General features: G+C 44.4%; 1 protein-coding gene across 1 annotated transcript; it reads right to left on the reverse strand.

The window, feature by feature from the left end:
• Nucleotides 1–11,277: 11,277 nt before the first annotated feature.
• Nucleotides 11,278–13,167, reverse strand: LOC137639875 (UDP-glycosyltransferase UGT5-like). Its single transcript, XM_068372138.1, has 2 exons — nt 12,563–13,167; nt 11,278–12,388 (listed from the first exon to the last, which is right to left on the reverse strand). The coding sequence occupies exons 1-2, from the start codon at nt 13,165–13,167 to the stop codon at nt 11,404–11,406; spliced, it is 1,590 nt and encodes a 529-aa protein (XP_068228239.1). The 3' UTR covers nt 11,278–11,403.
• Between the last annotated feature and the right edge of the window lie 1,125 nt (nt 13,168–14,292).

The following is a 14,292-nucleotide window of genomic DNA, read 5'->3' on the forward strand; positions in this document are numbered from 1 at the left end:
TCATCCAAACACCCAGTTAGTTGTATCTGCATAGTACTCTCTATATTTACCAATATAGGAGACTTTGTCCACCAAGATATAATAAACCACCTGATAATTAACATATAATTTTGTGTGTTGTTTCTACATTGCATACCGTTCATGCCAGTAACCTTCATTCATCAACAGTCTCCTCAATTTTGGTCTAATTGTGTTTAAGAATGTCTTGGAATTTTAGTTTGTTTACTGATCTGGATCGTTCTGCTAATTCTATTAAATCTCTCTTGGATTTTACCGTAATTTCCAATTTTTCTTCATTAGGTTTATGGTTTTTCTGATAGTTTTCCATGATCTTGTTTAGGATCTTTTCCACCTATATCTTGTGCTGATTCCAATACAATTTTTAAGTCTGTTTATTTCTTATTTACTTGCTTCTATTTCATCATGTAGCTGCGAGTGCCCATTTTGTATTGCTAAACTGAACTCGAAAGATTTTTCTCTAGTGGAGTGTTTATTTTCTTTCTTAAAATTAGATTTTCTATTTCTTTCTTTAGATCTTGACAAATCTTACTTTTCACCATTCTCTGGTGATGCCATAATTCTATTTAGTGAATTATGGGAGGAATTGCAAAAGATGATAGAAGATTATTTGATGAGAATGCCGAAATGTCGAACTGAAAATTAATATGTGTAAAATTAAGATAATGTTTCATGAAAATGCAGAGAGAACACAAATAAGATATGGACAAACCTCTATAGATTGTCAATGAATATACATACATAGGACAGACAGAAAATGTTTCACCAGAGCATGAGACCGAAATTAAAAGAAGGATATGTATGGGATGGAGAGCTTTTGGTAAATAAAATGAGATTGTGAAATGTAAAAGGTCACACTCTAAAAGAAAAGTATTTAATCAGATGGTTCTACCACTATTAATTTAAGCATCAGAAACTTGGAATCTTATAGCCTTATAACATACACTAGTTACAACTCAGAGAGCTATGGAAAGAATAAGGGTGGTAATAACACAGGCACAGAAAAAGAACAACATGGATATGAGAGCAAACTAAAGTAGAGGATATTCTAACATGTAAGAAAAAGAAATGGATATAGGCAGAATGTATAATGAGAGTAACAGATAATAGATGGACATTTACAATAACAGAATGGGTCCCTAGAGACTGCAAAGGAAGCAGAGGAAGGAAGAGATGACGATGGATTGATGAGCTTAGAAAATTTGTGGGTATAGACTGGCATAGAAAGACCATAAGCAGATGTGAGTGGAATGTCATTATTATTATTGTTAATTGCTAAGCTACAACCCTAGTTGGAAAAGCAGGGTGCTATAAGTCCAGAGGCTCGAACAGGGAAAATAGCTGTGAGGAAAGGAAACAAGGAAAAAATAAAATATTTTAATAACAGTAACAGCAATAAAATAAATCTCTTATATAAACTATAAAAACTTTAACAAAACAAGAGGAAGAGAAAAAAGATAAAATAGTGAGCCTGAGTGTACCCTCAAGCAAGAGAACTCCAACACAAGACAGTGGAAGACCATGGTACAGAGGTTATGGCACTACCCAAGACTAGAGAACTATGGTTTGATTTTGGAGTGTTCTTCTAGAAGAGTTGCTTACCATACTTAAAGAGTCTCTTGTACCCTTACCAAGAGGAAAATGGCCTCTAAACAATTACAGTGCAGTAGTTAACCCTTGCATGAAGAATAATTGTGTGTTAATTTTAGTGTTGTCAAGTGTATGAGGACAGGAGAATATGTAAAGAATAGGTCAGACTATTCGGTGTGTTGGTGTGTGTAGGCAAAGGGAAAATAAACTGTAACCAGAGAGAAGGATTCAAAGCATTATACTCTGGCCAGTGAAAGGACCCCACAACTCTCTAGCGGTAGTATCTCAACGGGTGGCTGTTGCCCTGGCCAACCCACTACTACCTACCACTGAGGCTTTGGTCCTACAGCAGACTAGCTACTGCTGATGATGATGTGTGTGTATATATATATATATATATATATATATATATACTGTACTGTATATATATATATATATATATATATTTTTGGGCTCAAGCCATGGCGTCCTGATGGAAGGTTCCTGTTTGGTAGCTTCCTTGGGTATAAGACTACTAAGATATTCCCAGAGAATTTAACCACAGGTTATCACAGAATTCTAACTTCTGGAGCGAGTATCTCAAAGGTTTCCCTTTAAGACATCGTAATACAACAGGGGACACGCATGTCTGGTCGTGCCACATAGCTATCTCCACCCCGAACAGAGTTAACGCTTCGGTGTGTAAGGGCTGAGAATAGCTGGGAGCCGTTCCACAGCTAATCTCACTCGTGGCTACTACTGATACTCGAGACGTAAACAAACGGACGCCATTGCTCTAATGACGTCACGAGCGTCTTTATCCTTTGTTTAGTAGCTGCCCTACTGAGACGGATTTTCCCTTGTGTGAACTTTATCGTTTTGCATCTTCGCTATGTCGTTACCTTCAGCCTCGCCTTCTTCTGGAAAGTTGAGTACAAGGTTCCAGTATTGTTTAATTAAGCTCTGGCCGTAAAGTAAATATTATTTCGCGAAATAATTGATGTTTTGTGGCAGAGCTGTGCCTCTACCGGACCCGCCATTTTATGGCGTCGTTGTTGTTTTGCATGTCTTATTTAGTTAGCCACAACAACGCTTCCGGCTTTATATACTAATCGAATACATTAGTTTATTTAGTCTTCATAGCTAGGAACTTTTATATCGTGTTTAGACGCTTTTTATCGGTCATCGATTGACCTCATACCAGTCGGCTACTATAGCCCCCAGGCCAGGAGCCTATATACAAGTGTTCATGCATGATTTATCAGTGATCCTAGACTAAGTTATGAAGATAGTGGCATTATTATTTTACAATACTTTTGACTAGTGATGCAAATGTTTTCGCCTTCAGGGACCATATAGGGGATAGGCTAGTCAGTGATTCTTTCTAGCCTAACCTAACCTTAGGACCCCTATATGCTTCCTTCATCCCCTGCCTTGGCACTCCCTCTATTTAGCCTTGATCCCTTTTCTGAGTAAAGGGATTTATTGTCTAATAGAGTATTATATCGCCTCTCAGTCCTCCCTAAAGGAATGAACCCCCTTTAGGATTGCGTCTGAGAGTGAGGTTAGGCTAGCCTACCTCTATGGCTAGGATAGTCTACGACTTTCCTGCGATAGCGATACGTCTTCTTCCTTGCCTAGTTCAGGACTTTTAGCCCTGATCTAGGCCGGGTTAGGAAGGTTTCTCTGTTCCATGCTGAAACTGTACTCTTGCACCGTTTTTAGCCGATCAGCTTAATCTTAGGTTAGGGAGTGTCCTCCCTTCCCTTTGTGGCCGCTCTGGTACAGAAACCCTTCCTGGGAAGACCCCTCTCTTCTCCCTCCCCACCTATCTCTTGTATAGCCTAGCCTATGCTTAGGTTAGTTTATACTCATCTGTCCCCTGTCCTACAATTCCTCCTTAGGGTGGAAGAGTAGGGCTACCCGAGCTTCCCTGTGCTGTCCGCTCTGGTACATATACCTTCATAGTGTCCTATAAGGTTAGTTACTAGTGTAGCTCTGCATAGGGGAGTCTCCCCCCCCCCCTCTTGGGTGTTCCCTAGTCCTCCCTTGGGCTACCTGCTCCCGGTCCCTAGTGACCCCTGCTTATGGATGCTAGAGCCTGTCTCTATCATGGGTACACCCCCTCAGGGAGGGGGAGGGATGTCTGGAACCCTGACGGTACTTCCTACATCCCTTCCTCCCTCCCCCTGTCTCTCTATCTATCCGGGTGCCGGTCTCTTGCCGCCTCTACTGCCGGCAATACCTGCCTCCCTCTTGGTGACTTCCCTACCCTTGCCCCCAGCCCCCCGTGTACCGAGGGACTGCCGGCTGCCGCCGGCTACTACCGGCGGCTCTCCTACTCCTATCTATTCGTCCGCTTGCCGGTCGATCTCCGGAGTGCCGGCATATACTGCCGGCAACCCGATACTACCTGTACCATCCTTACCCCAGTCACCAATCCGGCATCCTCCGGCTGCCGGAGCCGCCGCTCCCTGCCGGCGTGCCGCCGTTGTGCCGGCGGCCGCCATCCTGGTATCTAACTGACTTTGAAAATTGTCTGTTCTAATGCCAGAATCTATGCTGGAGCGAGCTCCGGCGTGCCGGCGGCTTGCCGGATGCCCCAGAGGCGTCAAGAATACTTGCACCCCCTCTCTGTAGCTATCATAAGACTAGATAGCCCTACCTTGCAAATAGATAAGCTGCTTTGCTTCTAAGATCAGTACCTAATACTGCTCTATTAGTGATCATGCTGTCTCTTTGCATTCTTCTATTTCCAGCATGCTATGTGCATCTTAGCGCGGCTGGTTGCCAGAAGCAGTTACCCTTAATGAGGCCTTCTGGCTCTTATCTGGGAACCGAATGAATTCGATCCCAACCTTGTCCTTGGCTTTCCATGGAGTTCCAATATAATGGGAATCCTAGGAAACTATATCCAATGATCTCGGTCATTTGGATTATCCCAGGACCAAGCCTATGGTAACCAGCCGGGCGAGATGCATGGAGCGTGTCTCCTTTACTGTTTCATTCTCTATGCATCACACCTTCCTTAAGTTAAAATTAATGATTAATATTAACTTAATTTAAGAGCCATTCCTATGGCTCCCCCATACTCATTTTCTCTTTCTTCCACAGGAGGAGCAGATGAAGTGCGATTTCGCCTACTGTGCTGTGAAACGCTCGCAGTTTTACGGACATACGGCGTGCAGGACTCACGCCCCTTGCTCAGACAAGAAAGGGGATTGGAAGTTCTGGAATCCACTGGAATGTACGGTCTGCCAGGCCTACCTAGTTGAGGCCTTCCATAACCCTCCCTCAGCGGAGGTTAGAGACATTGCTCGTGAGAAACTGCGCAAGTGGGTGCGTGGTTTTCAGAGAAATGCTACTGGACCGTACCTGGCCACCGAAGAACTGAGGTCCCTGCTGTTCCCTAAGGCCTCCCCTGACTCAGTGGTTCCAAAGGAAGCAATCCCCACTGTCCAAATTTCAGTGGAACCTGATGTGGTCATGGCTCAGTCCATGCACGAGTGTCGTTTGGATTCCGAGGATGATGAACGGATCTCCGACGTCTCGGAAGACACGGAGAAGACGCTTATGGCTCAAGGAGCCGAAGAGGACGAAGACAAGGTGGAATACACCGAGTCGGAGATTGGAGCTACTCCCTCGTCCATCCCTCCGCCTACTCCTACACCGACGGAATTGTCCCTTCCGTCTACCTCCTCGACCCCGGATCCTTCCTCTTCCACCCAAGAACTGATCCGACTGATTAGAGCTGTCATGGACGACAGACTGAAGGAGAACCAGGAGTCCATCAGGTCTATGATTGGATCCAGAGACACGAAGAAGATCTCGGTCAAGGATCTCCCAGCTTGCTCTCATGCCAACCCGTGGAGGTATGCAGAGCATATGGTTATTGCGACCGGCAGGATCTTTGTTAGTGACAAGATCGGCACGGTCCCGTTGGAAGATGTGGAGTTCTTCCCAAGCTTCGAGGCCTACCCGGACTGTTACGTCCGACTTCGTTCCGAACCTGCCTCGAAGGAGGAGACCGAACCTAAAGAAGAGATAGTGTTCGATCTCGCAAAGGCCCAGGCTATGCTAGCCTCCGCATTTAAGAGCAGGGGCTTTACCTGCTCTAAGCTTCCTGCCTTGAGCAAGAAGCATCCTACCTATGTCGCACCTGACACTGCGATTCTTCCATTTTTGGAAAAGGCCTTAGCTGCATGCCTTAAAGCGGCGGAAGAAGGGAAACCCTGCCCTGCACTGGAGGAGTGCAGACCCTTCTCCATCGTGACACCCCCTGACACTAGGCAATGGAAAGATGTCCAACATACTTTCGTCGTGGGTAGGCTCGATCCTGACGTCGCCGGACGTCAGTTTAATGAAGACCTCCCTAAGCTCAACGACCACCTCCTTCGCCGGGAACAAGACACGAAGGAGAGGCTTGCAGCTTCGCTTTCTCATCAAGTCCAACTTGAAGTAATGGCCTGTGACACAGCAGTACCCGATCACTACATGGTACTGGCCAAATCCCACTTACTCACGGTAATGAAGGACTTGTACCATTTCATAAAGGCTCGTAGAGCCTGTCGTGAATTCGTGTTTGTCGGTGCCACCGTGAAACACGAACCCCGGAGGCTGATTTCCTCCAACATCTGGGGAAAGCACCTGTTTCCTTCCGACCTTGTCAAGGAAATAACTGACAGAGCCGCCACGGAGAATAGGAACCTTCTCCACAAGTGGGGCATGTCCAGAAAAAGGAAAACCTCTCAGGACGATGGACCTCAGCCTAAGAGGAAACCTCAGAAGCCGAAACCCCAGCAACGTCAACAACGACGTCAGTTTCCGGGACCCGCTACCTCCCAAGTGGTTGCCCAACCACAACAGACCTTTCAATTGGTCCCCCAACCGGTGTTGTCACAGTCACCGGTCTTCACCCCTGCCTTTGAGCAGCCATCCACTACCTTTCATGCCAGAGGTAGAGGCTCGTCCAGGGGTGCAAGCAGAGACGCCTCTCGTCGTCCCTCCAGAGGTAGAGGAGGAAAGGGAGCTAGCGGCCGAGGCAACAAGTCCTCGGGACACCAGAAGCAATGAAGTGCTTCCGGTGGGAGGAAGACTCCGCCAATTCCAGGATCGTTGGACCTTCGATCCTTGGGCACACAGCATCATCAAGAACGGTCTAGGCTGGAGTTGGGTGCAACCACCCCCAATCTTCCAGCGGTTCTTTCAACCATCAACCCCCATTCTGGAAGAATATGTTCTAGACCTCTTGAACAAGAAGGTGATAAGGAAGGTAAAGTCCACCAGGTTCCAAGGGAGACTGTTTTGCGTTCCCAAGAAGGACTCAGACAAGCTCAGAGTCATTCTGGACTTATCCCCCCTCAACAAGTTCATAGAGAACAACAAATTCAAGATGCTGACGCTTCAACAAATAAGGACCCTTCTGCCTCAAGGTTCCTACACGGTCTCTATAGACCTGGCGGATGCCTATTGGCACATTCCAATGAACCATCACGCTTCCTCCTACCTAGGATTTCGACTCCAAAGGAAAAGCTACGCCTTCCGGGCCATGCCATTCGGCCTCAATGTGGCCCCTCGGATCTTCACAAAGCTGGCGGATGCCATAGTACAACAGCTCCGCCTAAGAAACGTCCAGGTGATGGCCTACCTCGACGACTGGCTAGTCTGGGCTCCCTCGCCCGAAGAGTGTACAAAGTCTTGCGACGAAGTTACCCAGTACCTAGAACACCTGGGATTCAAGATCAACGAGAAGAAATCTCGCCTCTCTCCGGCTCAGAAGTTTCAGTGGCTGGGAATCCACTGGAATCTTCAGTCACACCGCCTTTCCATCCCCCAGAAGAAAAGGAAGGAAATAGCAGGGTCTGTCAAGCGACTACTGAAATCCAAACGCATTTCAAGACGACAGCAGGAACGAGTTCTAGGCTCTCTACAATTCGCCTCAGTGACAAACCCAGTGCTTCGTGCACAGCTAAAGGATGCCGCGGGAGTCTGGAGACGATCGGCATCCATCGCTCGAAGAGACCTCAAGAGACGGCTTCCAAACAGACTTCGACGCCTCCTAAAGCCGTGGTCGGAAGCAATGGCCCTGAAAAGGTCCATTCCTCTCCAACACCCTCCTCCATCACTCAACATCCACACGGATGCCTCACTGGAGGGCTGGGGAGGTCACTCCCACCTGAAACAAGCTCAAGGGACCTGGTCTCCACTATTCAAGACGTTCCACATAAACATCTTGGAGGCCATGGCGGTCCTTCTTACTCTGAAGAAGCTATCCCCGCCGCCCTCGATCCACATCCGTCTAACCCTAGACAACTCGGTGGTAGTTCGTTGTCTCAATCGCCAGGGCTCAAGATCGCCCCAGATAAATCAGGTGCTTCTCCCAATCTTCCGTCTGGCGGAGAAGAAGAAGTGGCACCTGTCTGCAGTTCACCTACAAGGATTCCGCAACGTGACAGCGGATGCTCTATCTCGGACAAACCCGATAGAGTCGGAATGGTCTCTAGACGCAAGATCATTCTCCTTCATCTCCCATCAAGTCCCAGAACTTCAGATAGATCTCTTTGCAACGAGCGACAACAATCAACTTCCTCTGTACGTAGCCCCGTACGAGGACCCCAAAGCAGAAGCGGTGGACGCCATGTCACTGGACTGGAACAGATGGTCGAAGATATACCTGTTCCCTCCCACCAACCTTCTGTTGAAAGTCCTCTCCAAACTGAGAACCTTCAAAGGGACAGCGGCCCTAGTGGCTCCCAAGTGGCCCCGGAGCAACTGGTACCCCCTGGTCCTGGAGCTGCAGCCCAAGCTGATCCCTCTCCCGGGCCCAGTTCTCTCTCAACAAGTACAGAAGTCGACTGTCTTCGCTTCATCATCGAAAATCAAGGACCTTCATCTCATGATTTTCTCTCCCTTGCCGCAAAGAAGAGGTTTGGGATCTCGAAGAAAAGTCTAGACTTCCTAGAGGAATACAAGACCGAATCCACGAGACGGCAATACGAATCATCCTGGAGGAAATGGGTCTCCTTTGTTAAAGCAAAAAATCCTAAAGAAATCACCATTGATTTCTGTATGTCCTTCTTCATTCACCTTCATGGACAAGGATTAGCAGCCAATACGATTTCAACTTGCAAATCGGCTTTGACTAGACCAATTCTATATGCTTTCCAAATTGATCTGTCCAACGACATCTTTAACAAACTGCCGAAAGCATGTGCTCGCCTACGCCCAGCACCCCCTCCGAAACCGATCTCCTGGTCACTAGACAAGGTGCTCCATTTCGCCTCCAACTTGGACAATGATTCATGCCCCCTCAAGGATCTGACTCAGAAAGTTATATTTTTATTTGCTCTCGCCTCGGGAGCTCGAGTCAGCGAAATAGTGGCATTATCAAGAGAAGAGGGACACATCCTGTTTGCTGATTCAGGAGAAGTGACCCTCTCCCCCGATCCGACGTTTCTCGCCAAAAATGAATTACCCACCAAAAGATGGGGCCCTTGGAGAATATGCCCCCTGAAGGAGGATGTCTCTCTATGTCCAGTAGAGAGTCTCAAGGTCTATCTTCGCAGAACTTCAAACTTTGGTGGAGGCCAACTCTTCAAAGGAGAAACATCGGGCAGCGACCTGTCACTGAAACAATTAAGAGCGAAAATCACCTACTTCATTCGCAGAGCGGATCCGAACAGTACACCCGCTGGTCATGATCCTAGAAAAGTGGCATCTTCTCTGAACTTCTTTCAGAGCATGGACTTCGAGAGCCTTAAGAACTTTACGGGCTGGAAGTCCTCGCGAGTTTTCTTTAAACATTATGCGAAACAAGTGCACGAAATCAAACATTTTGTGGTAGCCGCAGGTAGCGTTATGAAACCTGCACCTAACTCTGCGTAGAACAGTGAGTTACTTGGGACTCTAACTCTTCGGGTGCCTATGTTGACCCTCGAGTGATTCATAGTGATGTCTAAAAACACTTAGTGCTTTTATAACTGTTCTTATCCCAGGTGAAATGTCATAGTGTCACACAAGTGCCGCATGCCTTGAGCATGATGTGTTATTTAAAGACTTGCGTTCCTCGAGAACGAGTACCTACTAATCCTGAAATTCCCTTTCAGATTCAAGAGCAAGCCTTTATTTCTATGTACATTATTATTACTGTAAATGAACTTTACTTTTTGCTGTAAATTATTTAATTTCTGCATTGTGAAATAAAATTTCTATTTTATTACTTGTGCGTCTCTTTCAGCTCCTACTTACTATGAAATACATACTGTCATAGTTTTATTTATTCCTCCTTTCTTATGGTCATGAAGAATTTAGGATGTCTATTCCTAAATTATATTCACCTTGTCTCAGTAAGGTTCCTACACGAATACTTACTTCTGATAATCAGGAGATGAACCCTACACACAGTGCCCAACCACCACTGGCCTACTTCAGAATGTTCCTATACAAATATCAAACATTCTGCTTCATCTCTAAGCTCTTAAAAGCTCTTCTGTCAAGATGAATAGCCCTTCAATACCACTTTGACGTCGGCATAGCCCATGGGAACTTCCTACCAATGGGGGGCAGGATACTTCGTTCCTATGGTTCTTACCTAAGATTACTTTGCTATTTTGTCAATGCCTAGGCACTTAACTCTGGGGGAAAATCTACCACGATACATTGATTCTCTGGTACTCTTCCATCAGGACGCCATGGCTTGAGCCCAAAAAACGGATTTTGAGCGAAGCGAAAAATCTATTTTTGGGTGAGATAGCCATGGCGTCCTGATGGACCCTCCCTACTACTTCGTCAGTTTGTTCCCACCCTACACAATTGTATCATGGTGATGGGCAGCAACTGGCGCCAGGATAAAGACGCTCGTGACGTCATTAGAGCAATGGCGTCCGTTTGTTTACGTCTCGAGTATCAGTAGTAGCCACGAGTGAGATTAGCTGTGGAACGGCTCCCAGCTATTCTCAGCCCTTACACACCGAAGCGTTAACTCTGTTCGGGGTGGAGATAGCTATGTGGCACGACCAGACATGCGTGTCCCCTGTTGTATTACGATGTCTTAAAGGGAAACCTTTGAGATACTCGCTCCAGAAGTTAGAATTCTGTGATAACCTGTGGTTAAATTCTCTGGGAATATCTTAGTAGTCTTATACCCAAGGAAGCTACCAAACAGGAACCTTCCATCAGGACGCCATGGCTATCTCACCCAAAAATAGATTTTTCGCTTCGCTCAAAATCCGTTATATATATATATATATATATATATATACTGTATATATATATATATATATATATATATATATATATATATATATATATATATATATATATATTGAAATCAATTTTCTTATTGTAAATCCTCAAATAGGCCTATAGTTTAGACTTAGGCCATAAGCAGAAGTTAATAGGTTGGACAATTGTTTATGATAATAAATTTTATGCAAGAAAAATTTCCTAACAGTATATCATTGAAGATTTCTCCTCGTTCACATTACATTTTATCATTTTGTTTAGAGATGTTTTTAAAAGGATAATATTCATATAGAAATGAAATACGAAATTTACAGATTTGTTTATTTATATAATAGGATTTGGCAGATATAAAAATAAAATCTATTAAACAGTATACTGTGTTTTGATGATACTAGAAAATATAGAGATGAAGAATAATTTCAGATAAATATTTTCAAAGATTTATGAATGAATGACTATCTATAAATGGGAGAAACTTGAGGATGAAAATGTTATTTTATCAGGTACACATTGCAAGGAATGAGATCAGCTTTCAGATCCATCTCAGTACAGCTATTTAAAGCGTACACTCATTTACTCTATATGGAGATGACCTTTGATTGACTTTTGCAACTTTATAGATGCTTTCTTGAGAGCAAGTAAAAGTGAACAGTACATGAATTTCAGTAGCCATTTCAGACAGAACAGTAGAACAACAGCTGCAAGAGTAAGCACAGCTATTACGTCGATCATCATGTACTGATGGATGGACATGTTGGCAGCAGCTGATCTGAGGTGTTGGGCCCCTCCGTGACGGAGGACGTGTTCGGTCCAGTAGACAGCTCGGTCCAATGATGGTGTTTCTTGGTCCTTTAATAAGGCTGACCTTATCTTGACCTGATCTCGGTAGGACTGGTTTTCGATGACTGCTGTTATTGCCTCCATGATGGAATGGGAGTTCATGGTCTCCAGAGTGAGCTCTCGGCCAATACCCAGATTAACGACCTGACGTACATTCAGGTGTTGGTCACTCATTAAGGGAATGCCAACCATGGGCACATTATGGTAAATGGCCTCTTGCATAGACAGCAGTCCTCCATGAGTTAAGAAGGCCCTCACCTTCTCGTGTCCAAGGACATCCTGCTGGGGAAGCCAAGCACGTGTCAAGACGTTTGCCGACAGACCTGCAATAGGAGCTCCTTCCCATTTCCATAGGATGCGATATGGAAGGTGAGCAAAGGCTGACACCAAAGCATTGCGCAGGTCAGCAGGTAACTGCTCACTACGTATCGATGATCCAAGACTGAAGAAAACTACAGGAACAGGAGACGAGTCCAAGAAATTTTTCAGCTCTACATCTTGTATTGGGCGTGGATTGCGACAGTGCATGCCACCCACTTCAACAACATTAGGCAGCAGTGGGCGTGGGTAGCTTAAGGAGTAGTGGGAATTGACCAGAACTAGTGAAACATTCTTCTCTACTTCAGAAAGTGAAACAAATGGATCCTTCAGAAACCTCTGGACGACACCATCCAACCGAGATAGCACAAGACGATTTCGTAGGTATGGTGAGATGAACCTGTTGGCAAAAGAAATATTGGTATAAGCTTAGTTTGTTGCTGAAATATTGTGATTTATTCAATAAGAATACTAAAAATTTTTGCCATTAACTGATAAATTGTTCTGATTCCATAACATTTTGCAACTATAACTTGAAAAATACATATAAAGGGACACTGATATATAATCTTACCTGACAATTGTGTTCAGTGTTCTTTCCCAGAGGTTCATGTGGTCTCCATATGGAAGATATTGGTTGGGGACATATGCCGGATGTTCAGGGTTTCCGAGGAGGTCAGCTGTCCAAGGCGTAAGCCCAGAAGTGGTCACATACATAAAGGGAACCTTGAATTTGTGTACAAGGGCTAATCCACACTCATTCATGAAAGCTGGCAAGAGAATCAAGTCAGGCTTAGTGCGCCATGCATCCTGTACGCCAGGGTCTCTCAAAAAAGCGTCACAGTACTCGGGTAGATGATGGAGAACCTTTTTCATGACTTGGGAGTTGACATTCTTTCCTCCACTCGCTTCTCTCATCTTGAAGACATCAAATTCGCCCGTCACTTTCTTGATAGAGTTCCAGGCATCAGCGGCCACAAGATCAGTGAAGGAATGAGAGGCGTTGGCAGAGCCGGCGTGTAGGGAGGCAATGGTCACCTGGTGACCTCGCCGCCCAAGGGAATCTGCTAAGGGCGTGATGATGTTCTTGTGGGAAGCAGATCCTAAGGGTAATATCATCAAAACTTGCGAACATTCGCTAAAGGAAAGAGCAGTTGCTAAAAGAAGCAGGACCTTCATCTTGGTGTTTTCGTCTCCGATAGTTTTTCTCAATTTTTTTCTGCTTCTTTAGATGAATCTTGCTCCGTTTCAGGTTTGGTTATGACTGAACAGATGCCCGTGGTCCCTTTTATACCCCCACCGAAGATCTTGTCAGTCAGTGATACCTAATCAGCATCATTACTAATAGGTATTTTTCGACAGATTTTCCTGTTATGATAGGCTACACCACATGCGTTATCAGTTGGTCATAAGAATATCACTGCATTAAATACTTATTGCTCTTAAAAAACAATGGAAGAAGATACTCTTTGGGGGTTTCCTAATGACAGAAAATCTAAATTTATTTCCTTGTTAATATGCGAGATATTCAGATTACATAAAATAGATATAATTTCAATAGATAAATTTGCCTATTGCTTCGTAGTACAAATGAAGGGTTCTTGTCCAAATGCAACTTGGCACCGAATAGTCTCCCAAGTCCCTATGTCAGCTCATATGACCCAAATTTGTAAAAAGCCTTCATAAGCATCAATACTCAATTCTTGAATAAAATATCAACTGACTTCAGAAACTGATTTGTAGACCTTTGCTTTAATTATTCTTTTAAAATATGAACATTTAATGTATAGTCCTATACCTAATCTCGCAGTGTTATTAAACTTTTGCTTGTTGACATATGAAGAATGATTTCCCCAATATTGGGGCTGACTATTTAAATCTATACTTCATTTGGAAAATGTTCTATAGAGGGACTGGTTACACAAGCCCATTCAAATAGAAAACGTTTTTGTTCATAAAGGACTTTTCGTGTTAATTATGATAAAGTCGAGATACATCATAATATTTCGAGATCTAGTAAAATGACCAATCTCTAAATGAATTTATTCCTTACTAGAGGTAACTATTCTTCAGAGTTATACGACAGAAAGTCTGTTATCATTATGTTTAAGGAGATAATCATCTAACAAAGACTGATATGATAACCATAGTAATGGCGTATATCGGATGATACTTCCACCATATTATTTTCGTAGCTTCTTCTTCATCTGGGATACCATTTGTTGTTCATTTTACATTGTTTTCAGTCGCACATTTCATAGGATTTACCCTTGAATTAAAAACTAACCCTTGCAAATCTAATAT

This window comes from Palaemon carinicauda, chromosome 4 (genome assembly GCF_036898095.1).
Source record: "Palaemon carinicauda isolate YSFRI2023 chromosome 4, ASM3689809v2, whole genome shotgun sequence".
NCBI lineage: Eukaryota > Metazoa > Arthropoda > Malacostraca > Decapoda > Palaemonidae > Palaemon > Palaemon carinicauda.